Here is a 19,669-nt window from a genome sequence, read left to right as displayed (position 1 = left end):
CACAGAAGCACCTCACTGGGTCTTCTATAGAGATGGTGGGTGGGTTTGGACCACCAACCTTATGTTAGCAGGGAATCACAAGCTCTTCCTGCCCCCTAGGGATCTTGAGCTAATGGCTGCCATATTAGAAAGCTCAGAATCTAATATTGATGTCTTTAGACAAATGTAGAGTCCTGCTGGGTGGGCTTTATGTCAGTTAATGTTTGAGTTATCTCTTAACTTACTTTCACCCAAGGTTTTTCATCGGTCCCTCTGGATTATATCCTGATTGAGGGTGGGCACTGGATTGTATCTTACTCCTCATGGAGTCCCTTTGTCTGGGTGGAGATGCTCAACATTTGTTGAAAGTGTAAAACTAGGCCCATAGTATAGATTATATGTTCTGTGTACTCCGTTCTAGGTTGTAGATTCCACTCTAGATTGCATATTCTGTGTAAACAAGATGAATCTGCGAACCTAGTATTGAGGTATTGAGTTTTAAGCCAGGCACAGCCTAGCCTTTTGTAATCTTGGGTCATTTTATATCCTTTTTTACATTCTGAATTTACTTCTGTTTGAAGTTCATTCTATTAAACGAACTGTAAATAACGTTTCTTAACCTTTCTAGGAAGCAAGATTTCCAGATGTAGCAAATGGGTATATTGAGGAAGTAATTCGCTTGAAGAATTACTATGATTTGAATGTGTAAGTATACCATCATGCTTTTTTATTGATCTTTCAGAAGAGTAAGGCGCTTCAGTGACTGAGTTTAAAAGTGCATGACTGCTAACCAGAAGGCCAACAATTTCAACCCACCAACTGCTCTGTAGGATAAGGGTGGCTCAGGCTATTTCTGTAACGATTACAGCCTGGGAAACACTACTGGAAACAGTTCTGCCCATGCTGTAGGGTCACTCTGAGCTGGCATTGGCTTGGTCTAATATTGATGTCTTTAGACAAATGTAGAGTCCTGCTGGGTGGGCTTTATGTCAGTTAATGTTTGAGTTCATCTCTTAACTTACTTTCACCCAAGGTTTTTCATCGGTCCCTCTGGATTATATCCTGATTGAGGGTGGGCACTGGATTGTATCTTACTCCTCATGGAGTCCCTTTGTCTGGGTGGAGGTGCTCAACATTTGTTGAAAGTGTAAAACTAGGCCCATAGTATAGATTATATGTTCTGTGTACTCCGTTCTAGGAGTACACAGCAGTGTTTAGTTTGGGGGTTCTAACACTAGTCCTGTGCTGATTGTGTACTGCGTGGATATGGAGTTAAGATACGCTGTTTCTGAGCAGTGAGCCTGCCTGTGCTTGGCAGAATGCTAAGAGACGTTGTGTATATCGTTGTAACAGGAAGTATTCTCTGATTGTTGCAAAAATGAATGGATGCATTTCCTTTGTTTATCATTTTTTTAAAAATAATTTTAATGAGCATTTACAGAGATTATTTTATTATTCTTTGTGCATGTACCATCAAATCAGATCTTGTCCCTCCTTCTCCAGCAGAGCATCTGGTGGACTTGAACCGTGTACCTCTGAGATTGCAGTACAGCTTCTTGCCACTAGGCCACCAGAGCTCCTCCTTTGTTCATTATTAATTAATAAATGTGTGTTTTGAAAACCAGAATTGACTGGTCACACTCCAAGATGGTGGCCTGTGGATACCCTTCTCATCTACAATTGAACCCATGCGCAGGATCCTTTACAGCTGAACAGTAGATATGCTTATAAGTTGATCAGTAAAACCCCAGAAGAATGTATTCCTCAGAATAATCACAGAAGACCAAAAGGCAGCATTCTTCCCGAGACCAACCTCAGAAAGCAAGAGGAGGCAGGAAAGAAGGGCAGATGGTAATGAGGAGCCCAAATGGAAACAAAGCTGTTAAATTGAAGGGTTTACACCTAATGTCATCAAGCAAAGTGTGTATAAATTATTCAAGGAAGACTAAGTAGTTTGATAAACACAAGTACTTCAGAGAACACCAGTACAAAATAAACCACCTCCTTATTACTTCCTCCCCAAGTGTGCAGAGAGGAAACTTGTAAATTTGGAGGAAATCATTGAGTACTAAAATCAGCTAATCACAGTTGCAAGCAGCTGATACGGATTTTTAAAATTAGAAGTAGTACTAAGAGAAAGACCTGCAACAAAATGGATTGACATAATGACTAAAAATATGCTAGAACATGTTAGAGATCGTGAGAATGGTACAGGCTAGGGTAGCTGTGCATGTCCCTCATGGTGAGGGACTCATGAAGTGTGCCTGGGGAGCCAGCGTAAACTCCCACAGCTAAACCAGGTGGTGGCCCATAGAGAGAGGAATGAAGCGCAAAACAGGTAACAGACTGGGATTTTTCATGGTGACTGACTCTCACTTTCGGTTCCACTTTAAATAGCCTTTTAGATACCCTACCTGGTCATTTTTAAGCAAGAGAGATCTTTTTACTGAAGACCTTGATATGGCAGGCAGTTTACTGTGGTGCTTAGCTAAGACTTTCACTCACATTGTAATGCAACTTAAATTGCGTCACAGAAGCAGCAATAGCATCTATCCAGGGATAAAATTTTGGGAAACTTAGCTTGTCACGTCAGATCAAGCAGAAAATTATATAAATTGATTGGTAGGCTACACTTGACTTCTGGCAGGCAGTCCAGCTACCTTTATGATCAGCTGCAGTTGGTAGAGTAAATTGAGTTGTACCTTGTGTCTGTAGGAGTTAAGTCTTGTCCTTAATCATCTGTCCATGGGAAGTTCTGTTGCTAATTGTTGTTATGTGCTGTCTTTACCACTCATAGCTACCCTTTGAACACAGATCAGAACCTTTCCCTGTCCTGTACCATTCTCACGACCTCTGGCATGTTCTAGCATATTGTTACAGTCATCACGTCAGTCCATTAAATCGTCCTCACTCTTTCTGACTCTCTACCTTTCTCAGCATGGTATCTTTTCTCAAGTTAACCTTTCTAACAACATGTCCAAAGTATGTGATGTGAGTTTCACCATTCTTGTTTCTAAGGAGCATCCTGATTGCATTTCTTCCAAGGAAAATTCACTTGCTCTTTCGACAGTTCACAGCCTACTTTTCTTCAACACCACAACTGAGGGACATTGATTCTTCTATAATTTTTATTCACTCTCCAACTTATTGAAAAAACTGTCATGGGTCATGTGCATCTTAAATTTTTAAACTGATAGCATTGCTCTTTTTACTCTTGGAGAGGTCTTTAACAAGCACATTTCCCCAGAGGTACACGGTTCGAATCCACCAGATGCTCTGCCGGGAAAAGGAGGGACAATCTCCTCCTGTACCAGTCAGATCTGATTTGACGGTACACTCACACAAAAATTAAAGAAAAAAAACAAATAAACCCAACAAGCACATTTCCCCATTGTCATATATGTCTTTCAGTTTCTTGGTTGCTGCTACCATCAGTGTTGTAGATCTAAGTAAAATGATACTGACTACATCTTTGGACAGAGTCGACTGATAAACTCAGAATCAGCAGTCAAAACAAGGCCAGGGTCTGATTGTGGAAGTGACTACCAGTTATTCACATACAGGTTCAAAAAAAGATGAAGAAAATAAAAAGACCATGAAAACCAAAGTACAACCTTGAATCTATTCCCTTTGAATTTATAAAACATCTCTAGAAGGAAGATGGATTGAACATAGACTAGATGAATCATGGGATAACATCATCCATGAAGAAAGCAGGTCATTACAAAGAAATGAAAGAAGAGACCGAAATAAGAGTCAGAAGAGACTCTGAAGCTTGTACTAGAACATCAAGAGACCAAATCAAAGGGAAAGCATGCTGAAGAGAATTGATCAGAAGATTTTAAAGGGAAGCTTGAGAACACAAACTGTTAAAATGTGCAAGTAGCTGAAATTAGAAAACAAAAAGGGAATATTAAGCTGGGCATTTCTCAAGCTGAAAGAACTAACGAACAAATTCAAGTCCTTTGTTGCTCTTCTATGGGCAAAATAGTAAATGATAATGGAAGCATCAGAAGAAAATGGAAGGAAAGGTAGAGGTGGCATTAAATAAGAATTTTGACAGTTCCAAGTGAGTACATCTGATTTTCCATTTGTGAAGTTCTTTATATTATTGAAAATCTAATTGGTAAGAGGAAAAAACAAACAAAATTCATTGCTTTTGAGTCAATTTTGACTCCATCCGTGACCCTGTGGGACAGTAGCATTGTCCTGTAGCATTTCTGATACTGTAAATCTTTATGGGAGCAGAGAGCCTCATTTTTCCTCCTCCAGGTGACTGGTGTTCCGGCCTCTTATTTTTCTATCAGCAACTCAGTAATTGACCACTGTAAACTGGAGCTCTTTTCATTAAAAAATTCCCTCACTGAGTCAGAACTGACTGTCTATTGAAGTTAAAAAACTGTAAATCAGTTTTTGAACAATCTTTCTGTCTTGAAGTTTTTGGATTTGAACCACCGGAGAGGCATGGCCTTTGAAATAGCAATGGAGCTCCCCACCAGCTACACTGCCAGTGCTCCGTGTGGTAGAAGTACCACTAAAATATGTAAATTTTAAAGGGAAATTACAAATCCTACCCTTCTTCCCTGACATAATATATGGGGTGGTTTTTTGGTATACTGTCAAATCAGGTCTGACTGCTACCGGAGATTGCCCCTCCTCCAGTGGAGCATCTGATGCATTCAGACCGCGTGCTTTCGAGATTGCAGTGCAGCTTCTTGCCTCTAGGCCATCTGATAGATATTTAGGAAAGACAAAATGGCATGTTTTAAAGAATGAAAAATCAAGTTTAGAACGTAACACTCGACTCTTCCAACACCATGCGTCTGATGGAAGACCACTGGCTTAGCTTATTAGCCTATGGGTGACCATTCTCTCAAAAACGATTCTTTCTGCTGGCCTTCTTATCTTATCCCAGATGCCTATTACCTGAGAGTTTGTTGGCCAGTTAGCAGACTGTTTGAGGCCACAGCTCTGAAGAAGAAGAGCTGGTCCTCCTTTGGACTGGTTTGTAGCAGTGGTGTGGTATCCTTGTGTAAGGAGCTGTGTGAAAGCAGATTCCCTCCAGAGTCTTCCAGTGTGAGAGATGCTCAGGTCGGCCCTCTAAGAACCATGTTACCCACGGTGTACCCCACTTGGTTGTCTGGATAGATGCTGTGGAGTTGTTTGACCTGCAATACTTCAGTGTCTCGGAGTAGGAAGTCTGGTCGACTAGGAAGCAGTCTTTATAGGACCAAACCACCAGGCCTGTTTCCATCAGAGCACTGGGTGGATTTGGACTGCCAACCTTTTGGATAGTAGCCAAGCACTTAACCTTTTGTACCACTAGCATTTCTTATTATATGAACTACTGCGGCCAGGTTGATTCCAACAGGACCTGTTAGGGTTTCCAAGGCTCAAAATTTTTATAGAAGCCTACTATTAACCCCTTTCGTCTCATGGAGAGGCTGGTGAGATCGAACCTCTTACCTCCAGTTAGCAGTACCTTCAGCACAGCTCTACCTTTTAAAGAAAAATATGCTCAGAAGTCTTCTGCCAGGATTTGTTCTCCATGTCTTGTAACTATAATGTGGCAAGAGGTTTCTCCCACGGCCTCTCATTTTGAGCCTTCAGAAAAGCTGGTGCAGGGTTAAGGACTCACCTGCTAACTGAAAGTCTCCTCAGGAGAAGATGGAACAGTTCGGTTCCATAAAGATTATGGCCTCAGAAAACCTGTCCAGCGTTCTACTCTACTCTCCTGTGAGGCTGCTGTAAGTTGAATTCAGCTTGGCACGTTTAGTTGTGTGGCTTTTGGCTTGGACCTCTGGCTTTACGTTCTGGTAGCTTGAGTAGGCTGTGCTGATAAGGCAGGTGAGAACTTACAGAGCATAGGCGTGTCAGAATCCTGAATGTCATGGTTGAGGAAAAGCAGCTAGATCTGCAGATTGTCGTGGGGGTAAGAGAGGGAGAGGGCAGTGATGCAGGGCCATGGTTGGGGTTTGTAGGGCATTGCTGAGTAAATGTCCCTCCCCATGTGCCAGTCCCACGGCACAAGCACTTGATGAGCCAGCAGGTGGCTAAGGCATCTCTTCTCTACAGTCTTCTGCGGAGCTGTCTCAAGATTCCTCTCTTACTGTTACTAATGTCCTTGGAACTAGGGAGAAATGAATTTAAGGGAGACCGGTGAGGAGTGATAAAGTGTGGCATCTGGGAAGGGAAATGGTCACACGAGACTCTACAGGAGCACAGGAAGGAACTGCTGTCTTGCCTTTATGTGACTAGTGTGGCCTATCCCCAGATCTTTTCCTCATCACTGTGAGGTCATCTTTTTACTCCTTTGTGTTTGTTACAGGTTGAAACTCAAACTCAAGTCAGTTTTGACTTCTGTCAGATTTCTGAGGCTGTAAAGTATATGGCAGAGCTTGCCCATCTTTCTCCTGATGAGGGGGCTGTTGGACTGGAATGGCAGACTTTATGGTTAACAGCCTGACACCATCTGTCCTACACCACCAGGGCTCTTGCACATTGCTCATAAATGAGATGGATATTAGAGTTCATCTCTCTCATTGCCATGAGTCAGAACCAACTCCTGGCTGAATTTCCAGAGGCTGTAAATGGCAAAGATCCTTTTCCCCTCAGAGCACCTGGTAGAGTCACACCTCTTGCCCTAGATTGGCTGTGTGACTCCTTGACCTGGGCGACCAGAGCGCAGGATTACAGAAGTGCTGTGGAAAATTCTGAGACTATTGTTTTATTTGGCAAACTTAAAATTATAAATTCTGATTCTCTTAACTGGTAGTAGATGCTTCCCATCCATATTCTCTTGTTTTCATAGTTTGACCAATTATCATTTTAGTGATTTTAAGATGTGTTCATTATTTGTTGAACCAACCAGCAAAAAATAGAACAGTAATGTCATTGGTATTGTTTATCCATTTGTTTCATTTTTCTGTGCTGCAAAGATGTATTTCCTTGAGCAGTCAATTGTAGTATGTGACTTGGACTTGTTATTTGAATATTGCAATAGAATCCATAGAAAGGAGAGAGATTTTGAAGCAGAGTGGCATCTACTTCCTAAACAACTCGCCTCTAGAAACTCTATGAATTTTGATCAATGTCGATGGTTGTGGAGGAGCTCCAGGCCTTTTGTTCACAGGGTCGCTATGAGTGATGCTCGACTTGAAGGCAGTCCACAACAACCACAATGAGAATAACATCATTTTACTTTTGCAGACTTTGTAACTTTCTTCTGGAAAACCCAGATTATCCAAAGAGAGAAGATAGAGTCATCATAAACCCCAGCAGCAGCCTTCTTGCCAGCCAAGACGAGATAAAGGCGAGTTTTGGGTTCTTGTTTTCTGTCTCTACCTACAAATATTCTGCCCTTCTCAACACCAGACATTTCAAACTATAGCAGGAGAAATATGCATGGAGGCCTGCTGGGAACTTAATGTCCGTTTCTGGAACAAAGGCAGCGTGTACCTTTCATGGCTACTGAATGTCTTAACCGACTGAGCTGTGCTCAGGGAGGAGAGCCAGCCACACTTCTGTGCACTTTGGATTCTTTACAGTGCCTCCTCCATCAGGCTCCTGGAAGACCTCTCTGCGCCTCTTTTGAGTCTCTCATTCCAGTACTTCCACTTGATTATTTGCTCATTCTGGTTAACCTTCCAGGTAACTCAGCCTTTAAAAAACTGCATTCTGGTTTCACTTTGAGGATAGTATTGGAACATTTTGAACCTTGCTAAATTTTGTATTTAACATCTATCGATCTTTGTATCCCATTTCCCGGAACAATTTAAAAAAAGATGTAATATCTTCAGTCCCACAAAGCATGTTCCTCAGTTGGAACAAAAATTAACCAGGATTCATCATTTTAGATGTTTTAATATTTTGTTAGAGTAATTATAAAAATACCGAAAAGTTGAAGGGATCTCACCTGGAATGGCTTCCTGCTGGAGCCCTGCTGGCGGAGTCCGCAGGGAATTCCACTGTTAACCCAAAGGATCAAGTCCTCCAGCAGATCTGGGAGAGCAGGCTGGGCAGTCTCCTCCTCTGCAGTCGTGCCCCCGAAAGCCCCGTGGAGAGTCAGCTCCGAGTTGGTTCTAACTCTCTGACAAAGAATTTGAGTGTGTTTTATGCTGCTCAGTTGCTTTTTGCTGCGGTCCTTTATCGTGTTCACTAGTGCTTGTTTTTATAAGGCATTTCAAAGCAGATTGTAAACATCAATACACACTTTTCCCTGAGAAATGTTTCAGTATGCCCCTGATTAGCCTAAATGCAGTATCTGATTATTGGGGTTTTTGCCCCTTTTGATGTAATGTTTATATACAGGGCCTACACCTATGTTAACAGATCCTGAAGGTGAGATGTAAGTAGGTGGATCTTAAAAAACCTTTATCACTCCCCTCAATTTGTAGTCAAAACTAGCATTTGGTATGTTAGCTGATAAAGAAAAATTAGTTCAGAGTCACTTCTCTGGGCTTTGTCACTTGATCCCTGTGCTGCAGACAGATTGGTTTCACGGTCTCTTTCTTTCCCTATTCTGTGGCAAGAATAAAATTAATTTTTGTCTAAACACTTGATGGGAAAGTAATACCAGAAACATTGGATTCAAACCCCTGGATATCAGCTCTTGATTCCAGCCAAACTAAATTGGAGCCCCCTTCATCTTGCCAAAGACTGACTGCTTCTCATGGACATTTTCATTCTGATCACTATGGGCTTTATTTTAGTGTTTGTGAAAAATTAAAATGCTATTGTAATAACTTTTCTAAGATTCTGTAACTTTTCCCCTGTCCTTTTTGGGGGGAAATGGATAGTGTAACCACTAATGTTATGCCTCTCTCTCATTCCAGTTGCCTAAAATAGACTTTTTTGACTATTCTAAACTGGCTCCTCTTGACCAGCGCTGCTTCATCCAAGCTGCTGACCTCCTGATGGCCGACTTCAAAATGCTCAGCAGTCAGGACATCAAGTGGGCCCTGCATGAGCTCAAAGGACACTATGCAATCACCCGAAAGGTGCTCTCCTGGGGCTTCCTGTGGGGTCACACCTGTTGGCTGCTCCTTCCTTTGAGATCAGAACGAAGAGTCAGCTGGCAGAAATGGGGCTGGTTTATGATGGCAGAGAGCTAAGGAGTTTGTCAGGGTAAAGGGAAATGAAGGTATTTACTGAGGAGGAAGAGTGGTGGGGAAAGCAGTGCTGACTGACAGAGCTAGGTTGTGGTCTGGCCTTGGAGATGTGGAGGGGAACCCACTCCCCAGTGGGATTCAGGGTTGAGGGCTAGAGGTTTCTGTCCTGCCCCTGGCTGAGGGGATTCCTGATGCAGATTAGCTTGCTCAGTCCTCTTAGGTGACCTGCCTGTCAGTTACCTGAGGGGAGAGCTGCAAAGAGGTTGGGGGCACAGTGGCATCCCGGGAGCACTGTTTGGACCCAGAACAGAACAACAGTTACTGAAAGGAGTGGCTCCCATTTTTTTCTCCTGGTGCCTTAAAATACCAACTTAAAGATGGTCCCAGGCTTAGACAGGTGCTGGCTGTTACTGAGAACACACTCACTCAGCTCCCCTTGCCTCTTGAAGTCCTCTGGACCTGGGATAGGAGCCCCAGCCCAGCCCTGTGTTTGGTCTCAGCTGCTGTTAAATTCTGGATTCTAGCTCTTACTCTTGGGATTTCCAGCATACAGATTTGTTTTCCGAAGGACAAATATGTTTATTGTTTGCTGTTGAGCCGTTACCAACCTGTAGCTGACCTTTTTCCAGAGGCACTGCATCCCACAGTGGAGATTGTCCCGCTTTCTCCAGTGGAGCAAATCCGCAGTTTTTTTGAAATGCAGCACAATTCTTCATCCTAGGCTACTAGAGCTCCCTTCCTGGATTAATTTGTTTTACATGTTTTGCTGTGGTTTAGGGGAAGGTTTCCAGGACAAGGTAGCTTCCATTTTAACAGTGTGTATGGCGCTCATTCCATGACCTTGGGTCCATCTCTCAGTGGATCAGCACCCCACTCTTTTCCCGAGATTCCCTCTTTGCGTGTACCCGGCTTTCCTGACCCCTGCTGCTTTCTAGTTTTGACTTTGCAGCAAATGCTGCCTTTTGCATCTTTTGTCATTCAGTGTTCTGAGGTGCATGTTCCTCACGGATACCATTGCTCACTTACGGCCTCCTATTTTTTGGCTGAGTTGTAAAGTGATCCCAAGGAGTGAGTTCTGGTCTAAGAGCCATAATCTTGGAGGTTCCACCCATTTCTCTAGGAGCAGTAAGTCTGCCTTTTTAGGAATTTGAATTTTGTTCTACAGTTTTCTCTCCCTCTGTCTGGGACCTTGGAGTTTCTTAAATAAAACTCAAGTTTTATTTTAACAAGCCCCCAAGTACTCATCGTTTAGCTTCAGTAATTATCACCTTCCGCCCAGTTTTGTTTTGTCTGTTCTTCAGCAGAGGGGCTGCTGGTTGCTGTGGGTTAAGCATAAGGCTGCTGGCTAGAAGGTTGATAACTCATTGTGGAGTGTTTTGGGGTTTTTTTAAATTCTTCATTCACATCTGTCCTTCTCCCCCCTTCTCCCTCCACCCATCAAGCTCTTTGACCTCATAATTTATCTCCCCCCTTCCCGTCCTCACCTCAGCCCCCTGGCCCCTCTCCTTCCCTCTTTGTATGTCCATACAGATCTCACTAGGTACCTTTTTTTTTAACAACCATGGTCTTACACAGTATTTGTTCTTATGTGCTTGATGTAGTTCACTCAGCATAGTGCTCTCTAGCCTCTCCCATGTTATATAATATTTTTCAAAATCATTGCTCCTGAGTGCTGCATAGTCCACTGTGGGAATGTACCACAGTTCTCAACCCAGTCATTTGTTGATAGTGGAAGGTTAAAAGTTTGAACCTACCAGCCACTCCATGGAGGGACGGTGAGGCAGTCGGCTTCGTGAGAGCCATAGCGATGGAGTCCTTTGGAGCTGTTGTCTGCCCTGCAGGGTCACTCGGTCAAAGCTGACCCCATGCCAGTGGGGTTTTGTTAGGGTTGTATTGGCCATTGGTCTTGTTGGTTTGTATATACACTTCCCGTCTTTATCACCAGATTGTTTTGAAAACTGTTGCAAACACTTTTCTTTGTTTTTCTCCATTAGCATTTTAGTATGTATTTTTAAAAGCTTGGGATTTTTTAAAAAACTTAATTTTAATGAAAGTTTACAGAGACTTGGGGTTTCCAGTCATTCATTGTTGTACTTTTCTCTCTACTCACCCCCTCTCCCCAGGATTGATTTTTTTTTTAATTGTTGTGTGTGTACCGTCAAATTAGATCTGACTGGTACAGGAGGGAAATTTTCCCTCCTTCTCCGGCAGAGCATCTGGTGGATTTGAACCATGTACTTCTGGGATTGCAGTACAAGATTTTTTTTTAAATCAATATATAATTACTAGAACTTAATATACTTAGTACTGATTTCTTAACATTATCAAAATCAGCCAGTGTTTTAATTTCTCTCAAGGTGTAGCAAAAAAATACTTTTCTTTAATGTTTTGTGTGCTACTTAGCTCTCATTTAATAGCTAATTTCTCCCCTCCCTCGGTTGTATTTATTGACTCTTGTTTGTTGAAAGGAAGTTCGGACAGCACAGTGAATCGACTAAGGGTTGAACTGCTGACAACAATTCTAATCCACTCAGGAATGGCTATTCCTGAGAAGAATGGAGGAGTCTTTCTTCTGTAGAAATCACAGCTTGGAAAACCCGGGGGTAATTTCTGTTCTGTCCTGTAGGATCATTATAATTTGGAATTGAATTACATTTTTCTAATGAGATTTTAGTTGTTGGTGGCACTGCCACAGTGCCATCCATCTGCTTCCTCTGTTCTCTCATTTATCTGTTTCTAGATTAGAATCTTATTCCAGCTCTGGTTTGAATTTTTTTGTTTCTTTCCCACTGCCTGCAGATTTCATTTCCCGTTCTGCTGCTTGTTGCTCTGTGCTTTGAGATTGTATTTTGAGTACACGATGGCTTTGTTAACGTGGCTGGCGTGAGGATGCATGAGTTAATAGTACATGTCATTCCCTGATACAGCGCAGGTCCAGTTGCTCTCTGCTCTAATGGGGTCACACACGTTTGCAGGTGTGTAGATTTCATTAGCTTCACTGTTTTTTTCCCCATTTTTATTTTATTTTTGAGAATATACACAGCAGGACATACGTCAGTACAGTAGTTTTCAATTGAGTCTATGACATTCACTGACATTATTTCTTCCAGTAGTCTTTCTCACCCTCTCTCTTGCTAACTGGTTCCTCTCATATTCAGAAGCTTACTGTTCCCTAAGTTTTCTTATGTTTCAAGTTGCTTTTGTCCTTTTGAGCCCATATAGGGTTGGGCAGCCATTTTTATCCTTATCTTAGTTGTCCTCTTCTGGTGATATAAGCTAAGTGTTCTCTTAAGTTTTTGTTTTCAGGTTTCCGTTGTCAGTGTAGAGAGTTCTGGTGGCGTAGCCAGTAGAGAGTCAAACTAATCCCGAGACCACACTCTGGTGGTTTGGATCCACTAGCTGCTCTGCAGGACAAAGATGGGTCAGTCTCTTCCCTTCCAGTAAGTTGAGTTGAATGATGAGTTGATAATTTTATCTTATATAAATAGTCCCCAGAAGTATCTTGAAATGCAGACTTTTTTATGAGTTAAGCTTCACTGTTGGGTTAAGAGAACATCAGGGAGTATTTGTGGCATCAGACTTAAAGATCATGTCAGGACAATAGGATCAGGGAATCATCTAGCCTTGAGGCTTCAGAAAAGTCTCAGGTCCCTGAATTTTTTTTAAAAATTTATTATTTTGTGTGTGTGTACCGTCACATTGGATCTGACTGGTACAGGAGGAGATCGTCCCTCCTTCTCCAGCAGAGCATCTGGTGGATTTGAACCGCATACTTCTTGGATTGCAGTGCAGCTTCCTGCCACTAGGCCACCAGAGCTCCCTAGGTCCCTGAAATTTGAAATTCTCTTTGACATTTTCCTCCCCTTGATTAGATTGTTTTTCTGCTTTTAAAAAAATAATCTTTTATAAATTCATTTAGTGATGACAGTTGAGCACCAACCAGTTGTTCTTGTCTTGGATCAGTGTGGAGCAGTTATTCATGGAGGCAGGCAGCTTCGTGTTCCATTTGTCCTCATTTCTCCAGGCTGAGAAAGACCAGTTGTACTGTGGATGGATGCTTGCGAACTTTTATGGCCCAAGGCACTGTATTACCCATTAGGTGTTAGGCCAGTTAACTAGGGTATCGTGTGAACTAACGCCGGGAGCCTCCAGACCAGGAAACCAGATTCCATGATGTATTTGGTTGTGTGCGAGCAGCCTCAGCAGCCACCCTCTCTTGTTATCAGAATGTCGACGGTCTCAGCTTCTGTGGCGCTCATGGCTTTCTAGGTGTGCTCCGCATAGCTCCGGGATCTCAGGGCCTAAAGATTGGTTCCCAATCAGCTGGCTCGCTAGGGACAAGACAGTGCCTCAGTTCTGTTTATATTGACTGACTCAGAAGTAAAGCCTTAAACTCTACAGCTCACAGTGCTTTTTATCCAAGTCTTTTTTTTTGTAATCTCAAAAACAATGCTGAAATGAATTTTCAGAAAGCCTTTCTGTTTCTCACCTGCTCCTTCTTAGAGACAGTTCTCAGTTCTTTTTTTTTTTTTAATTTTTGTGTGCATGTACCGTCAAATCAGATCTGACTGGTACCGGAGGAGATTGTCCCTCCTTCCCCGGCAGGGCATCTGGTGGATTCGAACCATGCACCTCTGGGATTGTAGTTGCAGCCAGTTCTCAATTCTTAACATACACTTTTTCTGATATTTTTTTCATCTGTATGTATAAAAATATGCTTACTGAGTTCATCTGTTTTGTAAACTGTCATTTTCTCTTATGGTAGATGAGGCTTCTAGTCTTGGTAACAAACACACAAACATCTATACAAACGGTGTATACACAGCTCTTCCTAAATCTGTTTTCATTCTTAGGACTATGGTAATATTTCCTACTTGGGTAATTGTATACTGTTATACCATATCTTTTATTGGACTTGATATTTGTCATGAAGTTAAAATTGTTACTTTTTGACACTTTTTACATTTTTCATGCATTGGTTACGGTTGTTAGTTCAAGCCCACTAGCTGCTCTGGGGGAGGAAGATAAAGCACTCTGCTTGCATAAAGCTTGTAGCCTTGGAAACCAGGTGAGATGATTCTGCTTTGTGCTCTGTAGCCACGTGAGTTGAAATCTACTTGCTGCTCAGCTTTGGTGATTGCATGTTGTTAAACCTGTCAGTTAATCTCTGGGGATTTTTCCCCGGAGCCTTCCGCTTCCTCCAGCCCATTCTTGTTGTCTTTCCACCTACTGCACAGCTGTCATCCTGTGATTTGGCCTCAGTGCCTTTTTGGGGATTTCCTTTGCCTGTATGCTTTGTTATACCCAGTGTTTTAGATCTTACTATTGAATTCTGCATTTGCACACTCAGATATCATGAGGTGGATATTACCCCTTAGAATTTTTCTTAAAATTCTGCTACAAAAGTGCTCTTCCTCTCTGATTCCAGCATTAGGCCCTTCACTGGAGACGTATGTGAGCAGTGCACCAGCTCTTCCCTTGTGGAGTGTATGGGTACAGGAAGTGGGTCATCCTTTCTAACTCCCTCTTTTCTTTAACTCAGGATCTTTGGCTTTGCAAATAGTTAAGTACTTGACTTCTGAGAGGTTAGCAGTTCAAATCTATTAGCGTTTTCAGGGAAAGATGTGACGTTTTGCTTCTGTACAGATTCTAGCCTTGGCAGCCACGTCCCTATCCTGGTAGGGTCACTATTACTTGGAATCAACATAATAGCATTGGGTTTGATTTCTCTCTCTCTCATCATTCTCAAGGTTTCTGCTCTGAGTTTCCTAGATTTCACTCATGGCCTGGTTTTCACTGTCATCTCTGTCTCTGTACAGGTGATCCGTCTTCGTCCCTGGAATTGACTTCTCTTCCAAGCTCAGTCTCTTCCCACAATTTCTTTGTCATCATCCAAGTGTCCATTGATAGTATTTCCAAGTTCTTCGTCCCTTAAAGGAACTTTGACCAGAGATACAGATGTCCTCAGAATTTTACCCATCTATATCTGATTCTCAGAACTCGTGATCTTGAGTAGGTATTACCTTGAGCTTTGTGAATGTGAGCATGCGGGAGGGAGAGATGCCAAGTAACAGCCAAAGAGTCTTTTTTTCTTGAACAGCCCTTGTCTCCATGTTCCTCTTGTTAGGTGGTTTTAGTGCTTACTGTGCAGTCACTACCAGGCTAGGCCCTAAGGATGCTCGGAACCCCAAACACAGAGCTTTCTGCTTGGAGAGAAAACATGATTAAATACAGTGTGACGATGTCTTATAAGAATGGTGAATAGGCGAGCTCTGGTGGCCTAGTGGCAAGAAGGTGCACTGCAATCCCAGAGGTGAGCGGTTCAAATCCACCAGATGCTTTGCTGGAAAAGGAGGAACAATCTCCTCCTGTACCAGTCAAATCTGATTTGATGGTACACACACTAATAATAATTTTTAAAAAAAAAGTGGTGAATAGAGCAAGCTGCAGGATTGCCTAGGAAATGCACAGAAAAGGGGTCAGCTGAGCAGGAGAGACAAGGTTCAAAGTCAAGAGAAAATACCCTTGGTACCTGTGAAGCTCCTCAGTGTGACTGTGACTAGCAATTCTCCAAAGAGAAGAATTCTGGTTCTGCAGTCTGATTTTATTTGGTACTTGCCTGGGCCTTTAGTCAGTATTAAGATCATTGCTGATTGTCAATGCAGCTGTAAATTTGCAGACATTTTTTACTGTACCTTGAGAAGGGAGCTCTGGTGGCTTAATGGTAAAGAGTTGCACTACCAGCCCAAAGGCACATGGTTCAAAACCACCAGATCTCTGCAGGAGGTAGATGGTCAGTTTCCTCTTGTGTGGTTTACTGCCTCTGAAAATCCTCTGGAGGGTCAGCTATGAGTGGATTCTGACTTGATGGTGCACAACAATAATGTAACTTGAGAAGTTCCAGTTTGTGTTGAAGTGTTGATGTTACATGAGTCTTTGGACCACAGTAAGCTTGTCGAGTCTTTACGTTTTATGGCGTCTTGGGGTAGTTGGAAAACTACCGCTAAGTCAGGAGCTTGGAGTTCTCATCCCAGTTCGTTGTTTGCTGATACATGACACCAAGCCATCAGTTACCTCAATTTATAAATTTAAATTGTAATACCTGTCTTGCCGACTTCTCTTAGTTTTGCAAGTAGCTCTGGTGAAAGCTTAAGGTATTTACTTTTAGGAGAAACTTGGGAGAAATTAGTAGTCTTGCTATTGAGTACAATGATGTGACTATAAAATTGATACTTAAGGGGGGAAGATGCTTAAGAATTTGTGGGGGAAAAGTTGGGTGTAGTGGGAATTACACCAAGAAGAAATCAAAAGCTGTGAAAGGGAGGGGTGGGAAGGCAGCAGAGACTTGGGCCCTCCACCAGCTCCTCGTCGAGATCCACAGAATCCTAGGTATGAAAACGCTGCCGTGTTGTCCATGAAGAGCTTTAGTCCTGAGACGGGCTGGAGTTCAGATTGTAGCCCTTAAAAAATTGTAGGTTCAGCCAAGGGACTTTTCTGTAATTTTTGCTTGCTTCTACTATAAAATAATACCTATTTCAGGGTATGATTGTGAGACTGTGAGAAATAATGAACAGAAAGCCCCAAGAATTGTGCTTATTAGCATATAGATGTGTGTATACCAAAAACTCAGAACACACTCCCTGCTATCAGGTGAATTCCGACAACAGTAATGTTACAGAACAGAGGAAAACTGCCTAGTCAGTTAGGTTTGTGTAGACCAAGAGGTCTCCAGAGGGCCTTCCTGGGCATGAGAGGCCTGTAGTAAGAAGCCTAATGGCATCTGTGTAGGAGTCAGTTAAAGGGAGCAGCAGACGGAGGTGGTATTCCCTGAGATAAGGAGTGCCAGGAATGCTGACTTCAGGGACCAAGATTCTGCTTCCTTTTGGGTTCCCAGCATGCTAAGCAGCAGGGCCTGTGAGATACCCAAGAAGACACGGTCCATCGAGCCGTTGAATAGACAAGGCTGGAAGTCGGAATTTTTGTTTGTACATAGAATGAGAGTGTCATTAGTATAAGGAAGGTAACCACCATCTTGGGTGAGAGCTTGGCTGCAGAACAGGGAGAGGGAGGGCCTGGTAGCAAGGTGGAAAAGAGAAAGGAGTACGGTAGATGTTTATTACTGTCTTACTGTCATTTGTGGTTTAATCTGTGTTCAGTAAAGGAGGAAGCAGGAGTGGCATCCACTTCCTAAACAACAAGCCTCTGGAAACTAGAACTTTGATAAATGTCTATAGCTGTAGAGGGGCTTCAAGGCTTTTGTTCATAGGGTCTCTATGAACATGCTCGACTGGAAGACAGTCAACAACAGCAACAGTAAAGGACAGGGTCACTGAGTGGCATGAACAGTTATGTACTTCATTACTGATTGAAAGGTGGGTGATTTTAATTCATCCAGAGGTGCCTTTAGAGAAAGTCGTGATCATCTGCTTCTGAAAACCCTCAGCCTCTGAGAACATTGTAGAACATAGTTCTCCTCAGACATGCGTGCGATCACGTGAGTCAGAGCTAGCTCGGGAGAAGTGGTTTTATTCACAGACAGTCCTGGCAGTGGAGTGATGTACGTTAGGTGCTATAACTGATAGGTCAGTGCTTCACATCCCCAGGCCTCTGGAGAAAGATGAGCAGTCTAATGAAAAAGATTTGTAACTTTAGAAACTCGGCGGAGGGCTGTCAGGAGTAGGAATCAGCTCGATGGCACTGGGTGGGCTAGGCAAGTTTTACTTCTTAGGTCACCTTTTATATCTGTAGGGAAGCATTTTGGTTCTGCCGCTGTAACAGTTTATTATGTAAAGTTAGTGAACTTAGATTTCTGCAGGACATGCAGGAAAAATAGCTAAAACGAGGAGGCAGGGTAATTTGGGGCTTGCATATTTGTTCTTATTCTCCAATCCTGGTGATAACTTTACCCTTTGTCAATTTTTAGGCCTTTTCTGATGCCATTAAAAAATGGCAGGAACTATCGCCAGAAACCAGTGGAAAAAGGAAAAAAAGAAAAGAAATGAATCAGTATTCTTACATAGATTTCAAATTTGAACAAGGTAATGCAATCTGTGTGCTACAGTCACACATAAAAATGACCTGAGCCCCTCCCCCTCAGAGTCAGTAGACGAAGCCGAGTCCTGGGAGGCTCATCACGGGCTGACTGGCTCCTCCATGGGGGGGGGTCCTCACAGACTGTCACCAGCACATCTCATGCTACAGAAGGTGGCCACGGTTGCCAGCTTCCTGAACACACCTTGTCAGAAACATTTTGTGAATGTTAGCGAATTCTTGTGCCACAGGGTTTGGGCAGCTTTTAAGCTTAGGTGTGATGACATTGGTCTTGAAGGTCAGGGAAAATTGCTTTATTTTTTTGACATGCTACATGTCTGCACATGGAATACACATAGCACTCAGGAAAACCACCCACAAAGGGAGTTGTGTGGCTTGCAGTATCCTGAGAGCTGTTTGCATAAAAATGTAGTAGCTGTGTCACTGGTAAAATCCATGCAGACTCATGGTTGAGCCCTTTTTCACAGGGCTCAGTGAACCACTATGGGAAGAGGACTTTGGGGTTCCCACTTCAGAATGGGCTTCTGCACAGACAGAAAGCTCTTCAAGGGACCACATACTGATAAATCCCGTTTTCACTGATGATGTAACTTCAAAGGGGTGAAAGAGGTTGTATTTTACAAGTTTTGGCTGAGGTTCATTTCTGTGTAATCATAACTTTTGAGTGTGACTAACTACAGAATCCATGAGGCTCTATTAGCGTGTAGGCTGTGATCCTGAGGACCTTGAAGCTTGGCTGAAATAGAGCTGTTCTGAGGCGTAGGGTTCAGTGGTCTGTGACAAAATGTGAAAAGGCAAAGGCATTTTTTTTTTTGCAAAGGCATTTTTTAAATTCAGTTTTGAATGGATCGACAGCTGAGCCTTGCCAGCCATCGGCACACTGGTCAGCTATGCCTTCCAGAAGCTCTGCCCTTGTATTGTGCCTTTCTGTGTGCCATCATGGAACTCCCTGCCGTGTCTTCAGGTCTTCCTCAGCGCTGTCTCAGAGTCTGCACGCATGCGTACGTGCATTGCTCTCTACTTTTCAGTGGCTCTGAGCACTTGGGGAGATGCATTCTCGACCCAGTGCTCTACATAAGAACAGTGGGACAAGTCTGGGCTTCCATGCTGCAGACTGAGAATGCATTCACGTTTTAAATTCAAAACATGACCCGCCATTGGCCTCCATTAAGTGCTAGTCTTTCATCCATGCAGCCTTTTAAGTCACCTACCGCTCCTACTCACAGTTTTGTTAACATTATCTTATGCTTAGTCATTTTATTAATTTTGGCCCATTGTTCATCACATACATCAATTTTAGATTCTTATCATTAAATTGACCTTGGTAATAGACTTAGGACACTGGAAGTAAGAAAGGAAATGAATTTATTCTAAGGTTGAATATTTGTGATTTAAAGGTACACATCACCTATGTAGCAGGTAAGCTAAGAACCCTTCTGCTGCTCTTGGAATCCCATTGTTTACCTTTTCATTTCTTTTCCATTCAAACACTTGCATTGTACAAGAGGGAGAGTGTTTCTTCCATGTTC

At 42.7% G+C, this 19,669-nt stretch overlaps 1 protein-coding gene across 4 annotated transcripts in view; it reads left to right on the top strand.

The window, feature by feature from the left end:
* RNF216 (ring finger protein 216) overlaps nt 1-19,669 on the top strand; it is a 105,430-nt gene that overhangs the window by 8,571 nt on the left and 77,190 nt on the right. For 2 of the 4 annotated variants that reach the window (XM_006889620.1, XM_006889619.1), the window contains exons 4-7: nt 608-684; nt 7,189-7,291; nt 8,814-8,978; nt 18,013-18,127. In XM_006889620.1, the coding sequence (XP_006889682.1) occupies nt 608-684; nt 7,189-7,291; nt 8,814-8,978; nt 18,013-18,127 (460 nt within the window). The remainder of the gene's footprint in view (nt 1-607; nt 685-7,188; nt 7,292-8,813; nt 8,979-18,012; nt 18,128-19,669) is intronic. The other 2 variants (XM_006889622.1, XM_006889621.1) reach the window with 1 other exon arrangement.

Source organism: Elephantulus edwardii, unplaced genomic scaffold (assembly GCF_000299155.1).
Source record: "Elephantulus edwardii isolate Elephantulus edwardi_28Jun2011 unplaced genomic scaffold, EleEdw1.0 scaffold00080, whole genome shotgun sequence".
Taxonomy (NCBI): domain Eukaryota; kingdom Metazoa; phylum Chordata; class Mammalia; order Macroscelidea; family Macroscelididae; genus Elephantulus; species Elephantulus edwardii.
Note: the sequence above shows the minus strand (reverse complement) of the source record. Positions and strands in the feature narration are given on the sequence as shown.